This window comes from Pleurodeles waltl, chromosome 4_1 (assembly GCF_031143425.1).
Source record: "Pleurodeles waltl isolate 20211129_DDA chromosome 4_1, aPleWal1.hap1.20221129, whole genome shotgun sequence".
Taxonomy (NCBI): Eukaryota; Metazoa; Chordata; class Amphibia; order Caudata; family Salamandridae; genus Pleurodeles; species Pleurodeles waltl.
Genome location: NC_090442.1, coordinates 57,355,770 through 57,375,584, shown reverse-complemented (window position 1 = coordinate 57,375,584; position 19,815 = coordinate 57,355,770). Strand labels below are relative to the sequence as shown.

General features: G+C 56.7%; 1 protein-coding gene across 1 annotated transcript in view; it reads right to left on the bottom strand.

The window, feature by feature from the left end:
• Window positions 1-19,815, bottom strand: part of TOR3A (torsin family 3 member A) — a 64,758-nt gene that overhangs the window by 21,124 nt on the left and 23,819 nt on the right. The window contains exons 3-4 of the mRNA XM_069227781.1: window positions 18,872-19,137; window positions 14,092-14,267 (exon numbers count right to left, since the gene is read on the bottom strand). Coding sequence (XP_069083882.1) covers window positions 14,092-14,267; window positions 18,872-19,137 — 442 coding nt within the window. The remainder of the gene's footprint in view (window positions 1-14,091; window positions 14,268-18,871; window positions 19,138-19,815) is intronic.

Below are 19,815 nucleotides of genomic sequence, written 5' to 3'. Positions count from 1 at the left end.
TGTACAGTCCTGTGTGTCCCTCCTGTGCATGCGCTGGTCCACTCCAGGACACTCCAGTGTGCTCTATGCCCCCATACACTTCTGTGTGCTGCACTAGTACACTCCCTTGAGCTCCCTGCGGCCCTCCTGTACAGTCCCGTGTGTCCCTCCTGTGCGTGCGCTGGTCAGCTCCAGGACACTCCAGTATGCTCTATGCCCCCACACACTCCTGTGTGCTGCACCAGTACACTCCCTTGAGCTCCCTTCAGCCCTCCTGTACAGTCCCGTGTGTGCCTCCTGGGCATGCGCTAGTCCGCTCCAGTACACTCCAGTGTGCTCTATGCCCCCATACACTCCTGTGTGCTGCACTGGTACACCCCCTGGAGCTCACTGCAACCCTCCTGTACAGTCCCGTGTATCCCTCCTGTGCATGCGCTGGTCTGCTCCAGGACACTCCAGTGTGCTCTATGCCCCCATACACTCCTGTGTGCTGCACCAGTACACTCCCTGGAGCTCCCTGCGGCCCTCCTGTACAGTCCCGTGTGTCCCTACTGTGCGTGCGCTGGTCAGCTCCAGGACACTCCAGTATGCTCTATGCCCCCATACACTCCTGTGTGCTGCACCGGTACACTCCCTGGAGCCCCTGCGGCCCTCCTGTGCAGTCCCGTGTGTCCCTCCTGTATATGCGCTAGTCTGCTCCAGGACACTCCAGTGTGCTCTATGCTCCCATACACTCCTGTGTGCTGCACCGGTACACTTCCTGGAGCTCCCTGCGGTCCTCCTGTACAGTCCTGTGTGTCCCTCCTGTGCATGCGCTGGTCCGCTCCAGGACACTCCAGTGTGCTCTATGCCCCTATACACTCCTGTATGCTGCACCGGTACACTCCCTGGAGCTCCCTGCGACCCTCCTGTACAGTCCTGTGTGTCCCTCCTGTGCATGCCCTGGTCCGCTCCAGGACACTCCAGTGTGTTCTAGGCCCCCATACACTCCTGTGCGCTGCAACGGTACACTCTCTGGAGCTCCCTGCGGCCCTCCTGTACAGTCCTGTGTGTCCCTCCTGTGCATGCGCTGGTCATCTCCAGGACACTCCAGTATGCTCTATGCCCCCATACACTCCTGTGTGCTGCACCGGTACACTCCCTGGGGACCTCCTAGTAAGTCCTGTGTGTCCCTCCTGTGCATGCGCTGGTCCGTTCCAGGACACTCCAGTGTGCTCTATGCCCCCATACACTCCTGTATGCTGCACCGGTACACTCCCTGGAGCTCCCTGCGACCCTCCTGTACAGTCCCGTGTGTCCCTACTGTGCGTGCGCTGGTCAGCTCCAGGACACTCCAGTATGCTCTATGCCCCCATACACTCCTGTGTGCTGCACCGGTACACTCCCTGGGGCCCTCCTAGTCAGTCCTGTGTGTCCCTCCTGTGCATGCGCTGGTCCGTTCCAGGACACTCCAGTGTGCTCTATGCCCCCATACACTCCTGTGTGCTGCACCGGTACACTCCCTGGAGCTCCCTGCAGCCCTCCTGTACAGTGCTGTGAGTCCCTCCTGTGTGTGCGCTGGTCCGCTCCAGGACACTCCAGTGTGCTCTATGCCCACATACACTCCTGTGTGCTGCGCCGGTTCACTCCCTAGAGCTCCCTTCGGCCCTCCTGTACAGTCCTGTGAGTCCCTCCTGTTCGTCCGCTGGTTCGCTCCAGGACACTCCAGTGTGCTCTATGCCCCATACACTCCTGTGTGCTGCACCAGTACACTCCCTGGAGCTCCCTTCGGCCCTCCTGTACAGTCCTGTGCATGCGCTAGTCTGTTCCAAGACACTCCAGTGTGCTCCATGCCCCATACACTCCTGTGTGCTGCACCAGTACACTCCCTGGAGCTCCCTGCGGCCCTCCTGTACAGTCCTGTGTGTCCCTCCTGTGCATGCACTAGTCTGTCCCAGGGCACTCCAGTGTGCTCTATGCCCCCATACACTCCTGTGTGCTGCACTGGTACACCCCCTGGAGCTCCCTGCAGCCCTCCTGTACAGTCCTGTGTGACCCTCCTGTGCATGCACTCGTCCGCTCCAGTGCACTCCAGTGTTCTCTATGCCCCCATACACTCCTGTGTGCTGCACCAGTACACTCCCTTGAGCTCCCTGCGGCCCTCCTGTACATTCCCGTGTGTCCCTCCTGTGCATGCGCTGGTCCGCTCCAGGACACTCCAGTGTGGTCTATGCCCCTATACACTCCTGTATGCTGCACCGGTACACTCCCTGGAGCTCCCTGCGACCCTCCTGTACAGTCCTGTGTGTCCCTCCTGTGCATGCCCTGGTCCGCTCCAGGACACTCCAGTGTGCTCTATGCCCCCATACACTCCTGTGAGCTGCACCGGTACACTCCCTGGAGCTCCCTGCGGCCCTCCTGTACAGTCCTGTGTGTCCCTCCTGTGCATGCGCTGGTCCGCTCCAGGACACTCCAGTGTGCTCTATGCTCCCATACACTCCTGTGTGCTGCACCGGTACACTCCCTGGAGCTCCTTGGGGCCCTCCTGTACAGTCCTGTGAGTCCCTCCTGTGCGTGCGCTGGCCCGCTCCAGTACACTCCAGTGTGCTCTATGCCCCCATACATTCCTGTGTGCTGCACCGGTACACTCCCTGGAGCTCCCTGCGGCCCTCCTGTACAGCCCTGTGTGTCCCTCCTGTGCGTCCGCTGGTCCGCTCCAGGACACTCCAGTGTACTCTATGCCCCCATACACTCCTGTGTGCTGCACCGGTTCACTCCCTGGAGCTCCATGCGGCCCTCCTGTACAGTCCTGTGAGTCCCTCCGGTGCATCCGCTGGTCCGCTCCAAGACACTCCAGTGTGCTCTATGCCCCCATTCACTCCTGTGTGCTGCACCGGTACACTCCCTGGAGCTCCCTGCGGCCCTCCTGTACAGTCCTGTGTGTCCCTCCTGTGCATGCGCTGGTCCGCTCCAGGACACTGCAGTGTGCTCTATGCTCTCATACACTCCTGTGTGCTGCACCGGTACACTCCCTGGAGCTCCCTGCGGCCCTCCTGTACAGTCCTGTGTATCCCTCCTGTGCATGCGCTAATCCGCTCCAGGACACTCCAGTGTGCTCTATGCCCCTATACACTCCTGTATGCTGCACCGGTACACTCCGTGGAGCTCCCTGCGACCCTCCTGTACAGTCTTGTGTGTACCTCCTGTGCATGCCTTGGTCCGCTCCAAGACACTCCAGTGTGCTCTATGCCCCTATACACTCCTGTGTGCTGCACCGGTACACTCCCTGGAGCTCCCTGCGGCCCTCCTGTACAGTCCTGTGTGTCCCTCCTGTGCATGCGCTGGTCAGCTCCAGGACACTCCAGTGTGCTCTATGCTCCCATACACTCCTGTGTGCTGCACCAGTACACTCCCTGGAGCTCCTTGGGGCCCTCCTGTACAGTCCTGTGAGTCCCTCCTGTGCGTGCGCTGGTACGCTCCAGTACCCTCCAGTGTGCTCTATGCCCCCATACACTCCTGTGTGCTGCACCGGTACACTCCCTGGAGCTCCCTGTGGCCCTCCTGTACAGTCCTGTGAGTCCCTCCTGTGCATGCACTGGTCCGCTCCAGGCCACTCCAGTGTGCTCTATGCCCCCATACACTCCTGTGTGCTGCACCGGTACACTCCCTGGAGCTTCCTGCGGCCCTCCTGTACAGTCCTGTGTGTCCACCCTGTGCGTGCGCTGGTCCGCTCCAGGACACTCCAGTGTGCTCTGTGACCCCATACACTCCTGTGTGCTGCACTGGTTCACTCCCTAGAGTTCCCTGCGGCCCTCCTGTACAGTCCTGTGAGTCCCTCCTGTGCGTCCGCTGGTCCGCTCCAGGACACTCCAGTGTGCTCTATGCCCCCATACACTCCTGTGTGCTGCACCGGTACACTCCCTGGAGCTCCCTGCAGCCCTCCTGTACAGTCCTGTGAGTCCCTCCTGTGTGTGCGCTGGTCCGCTCCAGGACACTCCAGTGTGCTCTATGCCCACATACACTCCTGTGTGCTGCGCCGGTTCACTCCCTAGAGCTCCCTTCGGCCCTCCTGTACAGTCCTGTGAGTCCCTCCTGTTCGTCCGCTGGTTCGCTCCAGGACACTCCAGTGTGCTCTATGCCCCATACACTCCTGTGTGCTGCACCAGTACACTCCCTGGAGCTCCCTTCGGCCCTCCTGTACAGTCCTGTGCATGCGCTAGTCTGTTCCAAGACACTCCAGTGTGCTCTATGCCCCATACACTCCTGTGTGCTGCACCGGTACACTCCCTGGAGCTCCCTGCGGCCCTCCTGTACAGTCCTGTGTGTCCCTCCTGTGCATGCACTAGTCCGTCCCAGGGCACTCCAGTGTGCTCTATGCCCCCATACACTCCTGTGTGCTGCACTGGTACACCCCCTGGAGCTCCCTGCGGCCCTCCTGTACAGTCCCGTGTGTCCCTCCTGTGCATGCGCTCGTCCGCTCCAGTGCACTCCAGTGTTCTCTATGCCCCCATACACTCCTGTGTGCTGCACCAGTACACTCCCTTGAGCTCCCTGCGGCCCTCCTGTACAGTCCCGTGTGTCCCTCCTGTGCATGCGCTGGTCCGCTCCAGGACACTCCAGTGTGGTCTATGCCCCTATACACTCCTGTATGCTGCACCGGTACACTCCCTGGAGCTCCCTGCGACCCTCCTGTACAGTCCTGTGTGTCCCTCCTGTGCATGCCCTGGTCCGCTCCAGGACACTCCAGTGTGCTCTATGCCCCCATACACTCCTGTGAGCTGCACCGGTACACTCCCTGGAGCTCCCTGCGGCCCTCCTGTACAGTCCTGTGTGTCCCTCCTGTGCATGCGCTGGTCCGCTCCAGGACACTCCAGTGTGCTCTATGCTCCCATACACTCCTGTGTGCTGCACCGGTACACTCCCTGGAGCTCCTTGGGGCCCTCCTGTACAGTCCTGTGAGTCCCTCCTGTGCGTGCGCTGGCCCGCTCCAGTACACTCCAGTGTGCTCTATGCCCCCATACATTCCTGTGTGCTGCACCGGTACACTCCCTGGAGCTCCCTGCGGCCCTCCTGTACAGCCCTGTGTGTCCCTCCTGTGCGTCCGCTGGTCCGCTCCAGGACACTCCAGTGTACTCTATGCCCCCATACACTCCTGTGTGCTGTACCGGTTCACTGCCTGGAGCTCCATGCGGCCCTCCTGTACAGTCCTGTGAGTCCCTCCGGTGCATCCGCTGGTCCGCTCCAAGACACTCCAGTGTGCTCTATGCCCCCATTCACTCCTGTGTGCTGCACCGGTACACTCCCTAGAGCTCCCTGCGGCCCTCCTGTACAGTCCTGTGTGTCCCTCCTGTGCATGCGCTGGTCCGCTCCAGGACACTGCAGTGTGCTCTATGCTCTCATACACTCCTGTGTGCTGCACCGGTACACTGCCTGGAGCTCCCTGCGGCCCTCCTGTACAGTCCTGTGTATCCCTCCTGTGCATGCGCTAATCCGCTCCAGGACACTCCAGTGTGCTCTATGCCCCTATACACTCCTGTATGCTTCACCGGTACACTCCGTGGAGCTCCCTGCGACCCTCCTGTACAGTCTTGTGTGTACCTCCTGTGCATGCCTTGGTCCGCTCCAGGACACTCCAGTGTGCTCTATGCCCCTATACACTCCTGTGTGCTGCACCGGTACACTCCCTGGAGCTCCCTGCGGCCCTCCTGTACAGTCCTGTGTGTCCCTCCTGTGCATGCGCTGGTCAGCTCCAGGACACTCCAGTGTGCTCTATGCTCCCATACACTCCTGTGTGCTGCACCAGTACACTCCCTGGAGCTCCTTGGGGCCCTCCTGTACAGTCCTGTGAGTCCCTCCTGTGCGTGCGCTGGTACGCTCCAGTACACTCCAGTGTGCTCTATGCCCCCATACACTCCTGTGTGCTGCACCGGTACACTCCCTGGAGCTCCCTGTGGCCCTCCTGTACAGTCCTGTGAGTCCCTCCTGTGCATGCACTGGTCCGCTCCAGGCCACTCCAGTGTGCTCTATGCCCCCATACACTCCTGTGTGCTGCACCGGTACACTCCCTGGAGCTTCCTGCGGGCCTCCTGTACAGTCCTGTGTGTCCACCCTGTGCGTGCGCTGGTCCGCTCCAGGACACTCTAGTGTGCTCTGTGGCCCCATACACTCCTGTGTGCTGCACTGGTTCACTCCCTAGAGTTCCCTGCGGCCCTCCTGTACAGTCCTGTGAGTCCCTCCTGTGTGTCCGCTGGTCCGCTCCAGGACACTCCAGTGTGCTCTATGCCCCATACACTCCTGTGTGCTGCACCAGTACACTCCCTGGAGCTCCCTTCGGCCCTCCTGTACAGTCCTGTGCATGCGCTAGTCTGTTCCAAGTCACTCCAGTGTGCTCTATGCCCCCATACACTCCTGTGTGCTGCACCAGTACACTGCCTGGAGCTCCCTGCGGCCCTCCTGTAGTCCTGTGCATGCGCTAGTCTGTTCCAGGACACTCCAGTGTGCTCTATGCCCCATACACTCCTGTGTGCTGCACCGGTACACTCCCTGGAGCTCCCAGCGGCCCTCCTGTACAGTCCTGTGTGTCCCTCCTGTGCATGCGCTAGTCCATTCCAGGGCACTCCAGTGTGCTCTATGCCCCCATTCACTCCTGTGTGCTGCACTGGTACACCCCCTGTAGCTCCCTGCGGCCCTCCTGTACAGTCCCGTGTGTCCCTCCTGTGCATGCGCTCGTCTGCTCCAGTGCACTCCAGTGTTCTCTATGCCCCCATACACTCCTGTGTGCTGCACCAGTACATCCCCTGGAGCTCCCTGCGGCCCCCCTGTACAGTCCTGTGTGTCCCTCCTGTGCGTGCGCTGGTCCGCTCCGGGACACTCAAGTATTCTCTATGCCCCATACACTCCTGTGTGCTGCACCGGTACACTCCCTGGATCTCCCTGCGAACCTCCTGTACAGTCCTGGGTGTCCCTCCTGTACGTGCGCTGGTCCGCTCCAGGATACTCCAGTGTGCTCTATGCCCCCATACACTCCTGTGTGCTGCACCGACCACTCCCTGGAGCTCCCTGCGACCCTCCTGTACAGTCCTGTGTGTCCCTTCTGTGCATGCGCTGGTCCGCTCCAGGACACTCCAGTGTGCTCTATGCCCCCATACACTCCTGTGCGCTGCACCGGTACACTCGCTGGAGCTCCCTGCGGCCCTCCTGTACAGCCCGGTGTGTCCCTCCTGTGCGTGCGCTGGTCAGCTCCGGGACACTCCAGTATGCTCTATGCCCCCTAACACTCCTGTGTGCTGCACCAGTACACTCCCTGGAGCTCCCTGCGGCCCTCCTGTACAGTCCCGTGTATCCCTCCTGTGCATGCACTGGTCCGCTCCAGGACACTCCAGTGTGCTCTATGCCCCCATACACTCCTGTGTGCTGCACCGGTACACTCCCTGGAGCTTCCTGCGGCCCTCCTGTACAGTCCTGTGTGTCCCTCCTGTGCATGCGCTGGTCCGCTCCAGGACACTCCAGTGTGCTCTATGCCCCCATACACTCCTGTGCGCTGCACCGGTACACTCCCTGGAGCTCCCTGCGGCCCTCCTGTACAGCCCGGTGTGTCCCTCCTGTGCGTGCGCTGGCCAGCTCCAGGACACTCCAGTATGCTCTATGCCCCCTAACACTCCTGTGTGCTGCACCAGTACACTCCCTGGAGCTCCCTGCGGCCCTCCTGTACAGTCCTGTGTGTCCCTCCCGTGCAGGCGCTGGTCGGCTCCAGTACAATCCAATGTGCTCTATGCTCCATACACCCCTGTGTGCTGCCCCAGTACACTCCCTGGGGCCCTCCTGTACAGTCCTGTGTGTCCCTCCTGTGCGTGTGCTGGTCCGCTCCAGGACACCCCAGTGTGCTCTATGCTCCCATACACTCCTGTGTTCCGCACCGGTACACTCCATGGAGCTCCCTGCGGCCCTCCTGTACAGTCCTGTGTGTCCCTCCCGTGCATGCGCTGGTCCGCTCCAGTACACTCCAGTGTGCTCTATGCCCCATACACTTCAGTGTGCTCTATGCCCCATACACCCCTGTGTGCTGCACCAGTACACTCCCTGGAGCTTCCTGCGGCCCTCCTGTACAGTCCTGTGTGTCCCTCATGTGCGTGCGCTGGTCCGCTCCAGGACACTCCAGTGTGCTCTACGCCCCCATACACTCCTGTGTGCTGCATCGGTACACTCCCTGGAGCTCCCTGCGGCCCTCCTGTACAGTCCTCTGCATCTCTGTGTCCCTTCAGTAAGCCCCAGAGTGCTCACTGTGCTCACTGTGCCACACCAGTACACTCCCAGTACAATCCTGTGCTTTCACTGTGCCTCTCCAGTACACTCCAGGGTGTTCCCTGCCTCTTTCCTGTGTTCACTCTCCACTCCCCAATGCACTCCTCGTGCTACCTGCCTCTCTCCTGTACACTTATGTGTGTTCGCTATGCACTTCCAGTACACTGCTGGTGCTCCGTGCACCTTTTCTATACAGCCTATGTGTTCACTGTGCGCCTTCAGTACACTCACGGGTCTCCCCTGCGTCCCTCTTTTACAGCCCTGTACTTTCACTGTTCCAGTACACTCCAAATTGTTTTCTGTGCCCAGATACACTCCTGAATGTTCAATGAGTCACACCATTACACTCCTAGTACAGTCATGTGCGCTCACTGTCCACTCCAGTACACACCCGAATGCTCTTTGTGCCCCGTACACTGCTGTACATTCACTGTGCTGCACCAGTACACTCCTGTGTGCTCAGTGCCTGTCCCGTACACTCCTGTACATTCACTGTGCTGCACCAGTACACTCCTGTGTGCTCACTGTGCCTGTCCCGTACACTCCTGCACATTCACTGTGCTGCACCAGTACACTCCTGTGTGCTCACTGTGCCTGCCCCGTACACTCCTGTGCTGCACCAGTACACTCCTGTCAATTCACTGTTCTGCACCAGTACACTCCTGTGTGCTCACTGTGCCTGTCCTGTACACTCCTGTGCTGCACCAGTACACTCCTGTGCATTCACTGTTCTGCTCCAGTACATCTCAGAATGTTCTGCGAAAGTCCTTAACACTCCTGCTCCAGTATACCCTAGTGACCTCCGTACCCCCAGCACCCCTACATGCTTCCTTTAGCACACCAGTACACTCCCATTACAGTCCTGTGGGTTCACAGTCCGCTCCAGTACACTCCACTGTGTAGTGGAGCACGTCTTGAAGACACTCGTGCTCCGGTACACCCCAGTGACCCCCGTAACCTCATGCACCCTTACATGCGCCCTGTGGCACACCAGTACACTCCCATACGTTCACTGTCCGCTCCAGTACACTCAGTAGTGTACTGGGGCACATCCGAAAGACACTCCTGCAGCCGCAGTACACCTCAGTGATCTCTGTACCTCCATCCACCCCTACATGCTCCTTGTGGAGCAACAGTACACTCTCAGTACAGTCCTATGCGTCCACGGTCCGCTCCAGTACACTCCAGAGTGTACTGGGGCACTTCCTGAACACTCCTGCTCCAGTACACCACAGTGACCTCTGTATCCCCCCTGCACCCCGGCACGCTTGCTGTACAATTCCTGCCCCTCGCTCCGCCTCCTTACTACTAATACCAGGTCGCAGACTGAGGGCAGTGGGTTCAGCAGCCCTGGCGCGGTGCCCACTGGTGCGAAGGGTCACACGTCTTTAGCGTTCTGCGGAGACTGATAACGGGGTCAGCTACGGTCTGTGCCAAACAGGCCACCGGGTGCGTCCATGGGAGCCATGCGTGTCTGAGGGATGACTGGGGGGGTGGGGGGGCAGGTGGAGTGGAGGGCAGAGGACGTGGAGGAGGGCATGTTAGAGTGGAGGACTGGTGAAGTGACGGGCAGGTAGGGGTGGAGGGCAGGTGGGGTGGAGGGCACAGGATGTGCAGTGGGACGGGTGGAGGGCAGGTGGGGGTGGAGGGCACAGGACGTGCAGTTGGGACAGGTGGGTGGAGGGCAGGTGGGGTGGAGGGCATAGGACGTGCAGGGGGGCAGGTGGGGTGGAGAACACAGGACGTGCAGTGGGACACCGGGTGCGTCCATGGGAGCCATGCGTGTCTGAGGGATGACTGGGGGGGTGGGGGGGCAGGTGGAGTGGAGGGCAGAGGACGTGGAGGAGGACATGTTAGAGTGGAGGACTGGTGAAGTGACGGGCAGGTAGGGGTGGAGGGCAGGTGGGGTGGAGGGCACAGGATGTGCAGTGGGACGGGTGGAGGGCAGGTGGGGGTGGAGGGCACAGGACGTGCAGTTGGGACAGGTGGGTGGAGGGCAGGTGGGGTGGAGGGCATAGGACGTGCAGGGGGGCAGGTGGGGTGGAGAACACAGGACGTGCAGTGGGACAAGTGAGGTGAAGGGCACAGGACGTGCAGGAGGGAAGGTGGGGTGGAGGGCACAGGACGTGCAGGAGGGCAGGTGAGGTGGGGGCACAGGGCATGCAGGAGGGAAGGTGGGGTGGAGGGCACAGGACGTGCAGGAGGGCAGGTGGGGTGGAGGGCACAGGACGTGCAGTGGGACAGGTGGGGGTAGAAGACAGATGAGGTGGAGGGCAGGAGGGGCCGGAGGGCAGATGAGGTGAAGGGCAGGAGGGGTGGAGGACATGTGGGTTGGAGGGCACAGGGCGTGCAGGAGGGCAGGTGGGGAGGAGAGCACAGGACGTGCAGGAGGGCAGGTGGGGAGGAGAGCACAGGACGTGCAGGAGGGCAGGTGGGGTGGAGGGCACAGGACGTGCAGTGGGACAGGTGGGGGTGGAAGACAGATGAGGTGGAGGGCAGGAGGGGTGGAGAACATGTGGGTTGGAGGGCACAGGGCGTGCAGGAGGGCAGGTGGGGTGGAGAGCACAGGACGTGCAGGAGGGCAGGTGAGGTGGGAGCACAGGACGTACAGGGGGGCAGGTGGGGTGGAGGGCACATGTGCAGTGGGAAAGGTGAGAGGGAGCAGGAGGGGTGGAGGGCAGGTGGGTTGGAGGGCACAGGACGTGCAGGAGGGCAGGTGAGGTGGGGGCACAGGGCGTGCAGGAGGGCAGCAGCCCCCGGGCCCTCGGGGCCCCGGGGGGCGTCACTGCTGGGTCTGCCTTGCTTCTGCTTTCCCTGCATGCCTTGTGGTTTAAACCCGGAAGCATGCCCCCTCGCGTCAAGGCCCCGACACGCAAGGCACCTGACATTCCTGCAGCACGTGCAAGCGCCAGTGGGTTTTAAACCACCTGTTTTTACTCATTTTGTGTGCGGTATTACCACGAGTGCCCCGGCTCTACCCATAATGCGACCTCAATTTAAAAATGTCTTCAGGATTTGTCTGACGTTCAGTCTGTGTGCCCTCGATCATCCGGTCTGTGTGCCTCTGTCATCCGGTCTGTGTGCCCTCAGTCATCCGGTCTGTGTGCCCTCGGTCATCCGGAATGTGTGCCTCAGTCATCCGGTCTGTGTGCCCTCAGTCATCCGGTCTGTGTGCCCTCGGTCATCCGGAATGTGTGCCCCCAGTCATCGGGTCTGTATGCCCCCAGTCACTGATGATAAACAGTAATAACAGATGGTCTTCCATACAAACCTCCCCCTCACCCCCCCACCCCCGCCAGGGTCCAGTGTCATGTCACCCTCACACAGAAGCCCTGTGGGAGAACCGCATACTCTGACGGGGTGTGCTGCAGAGGCGGCTGATGAAATCCACTGGGTGAGAGGGCACTGGACCGGGGCATGAGGTGAGAGGGCACTGGACCGGGGCACGAAGTGAGAGGGGTCTGGACCGGGGCACGAAGTGAGAGGGGTCTGGACCGTGGCATGAGGTGAGAGGGGTCTGGACCAGGGCATGAGGTGAGATGGCACTGGGCGGGGGCATCAAGTGAGAGGGCACTGGACCGGGGCATCAGGTCAGAGGGCACTGGACCGGGGCATCAGTAAGAGGGCACTGGACCGGGCCATCAGGTGAGAGGGCACAATTTGTTCCATCAGAAACAGCACCTCGTCCACCAGCGTCCAACACAAACTGCTGTCAGTCTGGAGCGCGCCCCACATCCTGTGCCCAGCGTCCCGAACGACACGCTCTGCATTGTAGCCTCCTTCCCAGACCACACGTCCCAGCAGCAAACACTGAAAGGCTCTCTGCAGTCACTTCATTCAGAAACCTGAGGTCAGGTGAGGCACCTAACAAGTAACCCGGCCTTCTTCTGCAGGGGCCTCTGGGACAAATCAAGAACATGGGTGCAAAACCAGAGCTGGCGTAAAATCCCTGGCACAATAATTGTGCCATCCTAGGTACTATCACTGATCAGGAAGCTCCCCTATGTACACTACTTACAGACATGCTCCTCTAGGGGCCTGCTGGCCAGTAGGAGTCAGGATCACCAAGAATGAGCAGGAGCTTCATGGCTCTGAGGCAGAGCACAGGCTAAGGGATCTAAGGGTGAGCAGCAGCTTCAGGGCTCTGAGGGTGAGCGCCGTCTGACAGACCTAAGGGTGAGCAGCAGGTTCAGGGCTCTGAGGGTGAGCGCTGTCTGAGGGACCCAAGAGTGAGCAGCAGGTTCAGGGCTCTGAGGGTGAGTGCCGTCTGAGGGACCCAACAGTGAGCAGCAGGTTCAGGGCTCTGAGGGTGAGCGCTATCTGAGGGACCTAAGGGTGAGCAGCAGGTTCAGGGCTCTGAGGGTGAGCGCCATCTGAGGGACCCAAGGGTGAGCAGCAGGTTCAGTGCTCTGAGGGTGAGCGCCGTCTGAGGGACCCAACAGTGAGCAGCAGGTTCAGGGCTCTGAGGGTGAGCGCCATTTGAGGGACCTAAGGCTGAGCAGCAGGTTCAGAGCTCTGAGGGTGAGCGCTGTCTGAGGGACCTAAGGGTGAGCAGCAGGTTCAGGGCTCTGAGGCAAAGTGTGGGCCGATGGAGCTAAGAGTGAGTAGCAAGTTGAGGGACCTGAGTGTCAACAGCAGGTTGAGGGATCTTGAGGGTGAGTGGGGTCTGAGAGACCTAAGCGTGAGCACCGTCTGAGGGACCTAAGGGTGAGCAGCAGGTTCAGGTCTCTGAGGCAGAGTGTGGGTCGATGGAGCTAAGTGTGAGTAGCAGGGTGAGGGACCTGAGTGTCAGCTGCAGGTTGAGGGATCTTGAGGGTGAGCAGGGCCTGAGAGACCTAAGGGTGAGCAGCAGGTTCAGGGCTCTGAGGGTGAGCGCCATATGAGGGACCTAAGGTTGAGCAGCAGGTTCAGAGCTCTGAGGGTGAGCGCCATATGAGGCACCTAAGGTTGAGCAGCAGGTTCAGAGCTCTGAGGGTGAGCGCCATATGAGGGACCTAAGGTTGAGCAGCAGGTTCAGAGCTCTGAGGGTGAGCGCCGTCTGAGGGACCAAAGGGTGAGCAGCAGGTTCAGGGCTCTGAGGCAGAGTGTGGGCCGATGGAGCTAAGAGTGAGTAGCAGGTTGAGGGACCAGAGTGTCAGCAGCAGGTTGAGGGATCTTGAGGGTGAGCAGGGCCTGAGAGACCTAAGGGTGAGCAGCAGGTTCAGGGCTCTGAGGGTGAGCGCCATATGAGGGACCTAAGGTTGAGCAGCAGGTTCAGAGCTCTGAGGGTGAGCGCCATATGAGGGACCTAAGGTTGAGCAGCAGGTTCAGAGCTCTGAGGGTGAGCGCCGTCTGAGGGACCTAAGGGTGAGCAGCAGGTTCAGGGCTCTGAGGCAGAGTGTGGGCCGATGGAGCTAAGAGTGAGTAGCAGGTTGAGGGACCTGAGTGTCAGCAGCAGGTTGAGGGATCTAGAGGGTGAGCAGGGTCTGAGAGACCTAAGGGTGAGCAGCAGGTTCAAGAACCTGATGGTGAGCACCGTCTGAGGGACCTAAGGGTGAGCAGCAGGTTGAGGGCTCTGACGGTGAGCGCCGTCTGAGGGACCCAAGAGTGAGCAGCAGGTTCAGGGCTCTGAGGGTGACGTCAGAAAGAAAGAGAAGAGTGGAAAAGAAAGAAAGAAAGATGGAGTTGGAGCACAGGGAGGAGTCCGGGCGGCCCGGCCCTCAAGACCTTCCACGAGGCACCGTACACATCTCAATACGTCGTTTTTTCTTCTGCATTCCAGAAGCTTCGTGCTAATGTGTGGTGTTTATTTTATAGTTTGCTACCTGGCACCTTCTTGCCACCCGCCGTTACCTGAGGAAGAGGAAGATGGACTGGCGGTAGTCTTCTTCACCAGCCTCCTTGTAGCGAGACACATAAGGTCTGATGGTGTCCACCAAGTCAGGGTGCAACTTTTCGGCTTCATCGAAAATGAAGAGTGACCGCTTACAGCGCCAATTGGTCTCCTTCAAGTGCTTCTCCAGCTGGACCTGTAGCAAACCAGAGGACAACAGATGTAAGTAGGAGAAAATGGTCTGACCAATCAGAGGACAGCACAGTGTGTTGAAGTGGATCTGACCAATCAGGAGGACAGCAGGCTCATCCATGAGGTAACGGAGATCTGAGCAATCACATGACAACAAGCTGAGTGATGAGGAAAATTGGATCTGGCCAATGAGAGGGCGATATTCCCATCAAGGAGTCAAATAAAAGAAGAACGAATGACAAAAAATAATAATTTGTAATTCAAAATGGGCATCCTGGCTCGCCAAATGACAACATGACTATTAATGAGGCAAAGAGGATCTGACTAATGAGAGGTCACACACAATTCACATAAATGAGCGAAAGCGGATCTGACCAATCACAGATCTAATGGCCCATCAAGAAGGTAAATGTACCAGTGAATGTGCATTCAAAGAAACCAATGTGCTTTCGTAGAGTATCTGAAGATCACATTTACAGAACCCTTAAGCTGAGTCTTCTAAGCGCACTCAGGCCTCAGGGATCCAGATACTACCTACCTCACAGACTCACTTAATACAACACTCTTGCCTCACCTTCACAATGTATACCATGGAACCAAAGACCTCATCTTGGGCCTACGCCGATCCATTAGATCAACTTCAATTTGTTTTTCTCATTGGGCGTTTCATTTTCCATAACCCTCAATAACACATATATCGAGTATTGGATCAGGTTGCCGTTCAAAATTTCCTCTAACACTCAGGGGCATATTTACAAAATAATGACGCAGCCCGGCACCGCAAGCCATCGTGCAGCGCCGAGCTTCGCCATTAGGAAAGTGCAGGGGTGCTTCGTATTTACAGCAATACGACACGTCCCTGTACTTTCCTAAGCGCTGGCGCACAATTGGCAGCCTAGCGCCAACACAGGCACCAACAAGGGATACCTTCCTGCACATAAACAATCATCAATGGCGCTTTACTACTTCTGTGTGTGCTGCAGAATGTAGCGCCCATAGAAAGAGGAAAATCAAGAAGAAACAAAAGTATTTCTCCTCGTTGCACCACTTTTACACCACCCCTGGGGTGGAGTAGGAATCTGATGTATTCCCAGCCCTGTGAATTTGGGAATGCGTCAAATTCCATTGGTCGTGCATGAGAGCACCCACAGCAACACCCAGGGAATGCCCCTTTAACGCAGAGTAATGCGTGAAGAACAAGTTACTTACCTTCGGTAGCGCTTTTTCTGGTGGATACAATAGCCGTCGGATGCGGGCGCATGGGTGAATTCATAAGGTGAGGAATCCACAGGTAGTTGTATCCATCAGAAAGGGGGCTATACTTACAAGTCCATGAAACGCCATGCAAGGTGGCTTTGCGTGGCCCTGTGAAGATGGACCAGCACACTGCGCCACCGGACCGTCAAAAACAATGATGCTCCAACGGCGCTAGGGACTGATTTGCATATGGCTGGGTCCAAACTGGGGTGGCATGGTGAGCAAAAGAACGATGGATTAAACCCAGATCTATGACTGGGGGTGAGTGTTTGACATTGTTCAGCATTCCGTCCATCACTTGTTGTTTTTGCTTTGTCACCCTAAGTGGGAAGGGTATGCCCAGACGTGGGTCCCGTGCTTCCCATGCCACTGGATTCAAGCTAGCCTGGCTGATGAGGGGTGAAACCCTGAAACCGGTCCCAGGATGCTTGTTTCCGGTCCAGTGAGGACCCGGCTTGGCAGTTCGGTCTGGACTGTTCCCATGAGGAACAGGGTCAAGACTGATTTGCATATGGCTGGGTCCAAACTGGGGTGGCATGGTGAGCAAAAGAACAATGGATTAAACCCAGATCTATGACTGGGGGTGAGTGTTTGACATTGTTCAGCATTCCGTCCATCACTTGTTGTTTTTGCTTTGTCACCCTAAGTGGGAAGGGTATGCCCAGACGTGGGTCCCGTGCTTCCCATGCCACTGGATTCAAGCTAGCCTGGCTGATGAGGGGTGAAACCCTGAAACCGGTCCCAGGATGCTTGTTTCCGGTCCAGTGAGGACCCGGCTTGGCAGTTCGGTCTGGACTGTTCCCATGAGGAACAGGGTCAAGACTGATTTGCATATGGCTGGGTCCAAACTGGGGTGGCATGGTGAGCAAAAGAACGATGGATTAAACCCAGATCTATGACTGGGGGTGAGTGTTTGACATTGTTCAGCATTCCGTCCATCACTTGTTGTTTTTGCTTTGTCACCCTAAGTGGGAAGGGTATGCCCAGACGTGGGTCCGTGCTTCCCATGCCACTGGATTCAAGCTAGCCTGGCTGATGAGGGGTGAAACCGATTTGCATATGGCTGGGTCCAAACTGGGGTGGCATGGTGAGCAAAAGAACGATGGATTAAACCCAGATCTATGACTGGGGGTGAGTGTTTGACATTGTTCAGCATTCCGTCCATCACTTGTTGTTTTTGCTTTGTCACCCTAAGTGGGAAGGGTATGCCCAGACGTGGGTCCCAGCTAAAACCCTGAAACCGGTCCCAGGATGCTTGTTTCCGTATGACTGGGGGTGAGTGTTTGACATTGTTCAGCATTCCGTCCATCACTTGTTGTTTTTGCTTTGTCACCCTAAGTGGGAAGGGTATGCCCAGACGTGGGTCCCGTGCTTCCCATGCCACTGGATTCAAGCTAGCCTGGCTGATGAGGGGTGAAACCCTGAAACCGGTCCCAGGATGCTTGTTTCCGGTCCAGTGAGGACCCGGCTTGGCAGTTCGGTCTGGACTGTTCCCATGAGGAACAGGGTCAAGACTGATTTGCATATGGCTGGGTCCAAACTGGGGTGGCATGGTGAGCAAAAGAACGATGGATTAAACCCAGATCTTTGACTGGGGGTGAGTGTTTGACATTGTTCAGCATTCCGTCCATCACTTGTTGTTTTTGCTTTGTAAACATGCCACTCAGATTCCATTTGGCTCTTGCACTATTAACATTGCTTAAATGTGTGTTTACCTGACAATGTGCAGTGCTGCTCCCACACACTCACTTTTGTGACTCACTGAGGTGGTGGTTGTTGACAATGGCGTTAAAAAAATCAGGTGTCATTTTCAGTTGTATGTACTCAAAACACGATGATTTGTATTAGAAAAAAATGCAATTATTTTTTCGTACTCACATCTCAGTCTTGAAAAGGTCCAGTTGGAAGAAACAAAACGTGTCAGCTCCTCAAATGTTCTCCACAAAAAATAATCTGTAAATGTACGAAACTACACTGTGTGCAATACTGCCTTGTGCTACTGCTTGATGTAACTGCACTGCAAAACAATCTATATTAATGAAATCAGAAACTGTGCTGAAAAACCAGAATCTGTATTTAGGGCTACGAAAATAATCCTATATTTTTAGTGTGCTCCCAGTCTGAAATAAGTTTACAAGAGTCCGCTCAACACGTACTCAGTGGCCTGACAATAAAGGAAGCACCCCAGTTACTTCAGGAAAAAACATATTGTTTGTTCTTGGACTGCAATAAATACATTGGACATAATGCATCTTCAAACTGGACCATTTCATACTGTACGCTATAGATCATTTACCTAGCCCCTACCATTCACTTATTCAAAGTTCTCTATAAGGTCGAGGGTTCAAGGGGTGCAGAGCTCCACACCTATGCAAGATCTGCAGCTGACTTGCCACCAATCCACAGGCACTCTGAGCAGCCCAGGTCACTGCTGCTTCTTAGGAAGAAAGAGAGCCTGCAGGCCCAGGGGTGTACAGCTACGAACGCCTATAGCGGTGTGCGACCGGGCGGTATTCCGCCTAAATACCGCTTTCAATATATCACCCCATCAAAACATAGTGGCAAAAATATTGAAGACCAAAATATCGATGTCGTAAGAATGCGTTACTTTAGCTTTACTTTACTTAGCGCCACATATATGCACCTTAACTATAGATAGATAGCTAGATAGATAGATAGATAGATAGATAGATAGATAGATAGATAGATAGATAGATAGATAGATAGATAGATTTGGAGTGAAGAACAATAATTCATACTGATCTGTAGGCACATACCTTTTCAATATTTTGGTCCTGGAGATTCTCTCCATGATATTATGGTAGCATTATATTTATAGACAATATTTTGACATACAGGCAGTGGGAGGACCAGCAGGACACTTTGAGTGGACCTGGCCTGTCTGTTACAGCTGTGAGGTCCACTGCTGCCTCGTGGTCAGGCAGGACCTGTAAGAGCAGAGAGACCCTTTCCTACCTCTTGTTGGGGAAGCAGGGACTGTAAGAGCTCTTACTTTTACCTGATGCTTGGGGTGAGGATTGTATTGTATTAGTGGTGTAACTTCCTCAGCTGTCAACTTCAGAGCTGGGGGAACCAGATTCGAATCTCGGGGTCGGCTCAACATCCTGTGATTCTGGGCAAATCCCATAATCTCGCTGTGCCCACAATTCAGCACCTTGAGACCCTCACAGGTGGTTTGCTGCGCTTTACAAATCCAGGATTTATTTATTATAACTCAGTTCATTTTGAACATCTCACTCCCAGTGGCCCATCTGTAGGACCACAACAGCCCCTGGAGCACAGCCGAACAACAGCCCCTGGAGCACAGCCGAAGCCCCCTCCCCTCCTCACCTTGTAAAGTTCGAGGTATCTGGCATGTGGGAAGTGCAGTTGTGCAATGAAGACCTTGACACAGTCACTCTTCATACCATCACGATAAAAGTTCTCCGCCATCAGCCGTGTCACAAAGTTCTTTCCAGTGCCAGACCATCCGTGAAACGACAGTGTAAGTGCCTTCTCGGGCTTCCTATCCCGAAGGAAAGGGGGTAGGACCTTCAGAATGACCTGGCGGGCAAGGTGCTGGCCATGCAGCCTTCGGTTCAAGTCCATTTCCAGTCCTGGGAAGAGTAATACAGCGTCTGGTGAGACAGTGGGGAACAGCTGGATTCAACCTAGATGATTGTGACTTTAACCATGAGGAATACAAGAGACCCTTTGATGAGAAACTCCGACCACGCAGAGTAAGAGACAGCAGTGAGCAACCAACGCAAACCATGAGAAATATAAGTGGCCCAGAGAACCAACAGCTATCACCAACCAACTTCAGCTATCAGAGAAGAGACTTTTGTGAGACAGTTCTGAGCAATTAGAATGTACCAGAGACCCTGGTGAGACAACTGTGAATGCCCAAAGTGAACCATATGTATGCGAGACCCCGGCGAAGCAGTATCAGACGGCTTGCTCCGGTTGGAAGGAGAGCAGGATAGACCCCGGTGAAGCAGTAGTTTCATGATCCCATCCATGACTTATTTTGCCCTGACCTTTTCATGTTTGAGTGTGACTGCTAACCCAGTGCGTCCTATAAGCCCTCAGTGATTACACGCCCTCTCTATCCCCTGGTTATAGGTCATAGGTGCCTCGCTGCTAGTCTACGACACGCCGTTCTGCTCTGTAAATTAAGGCCATTGCCTTAACCAGGAGGAAATCAGTGTGTGGAAGGGATCTGATAAGTTGAGTACATCTAGGTTAGGGCCAGGGTTGGGTCGTTTAAAGCCAAAGCCCTTCCGCGGGTGACC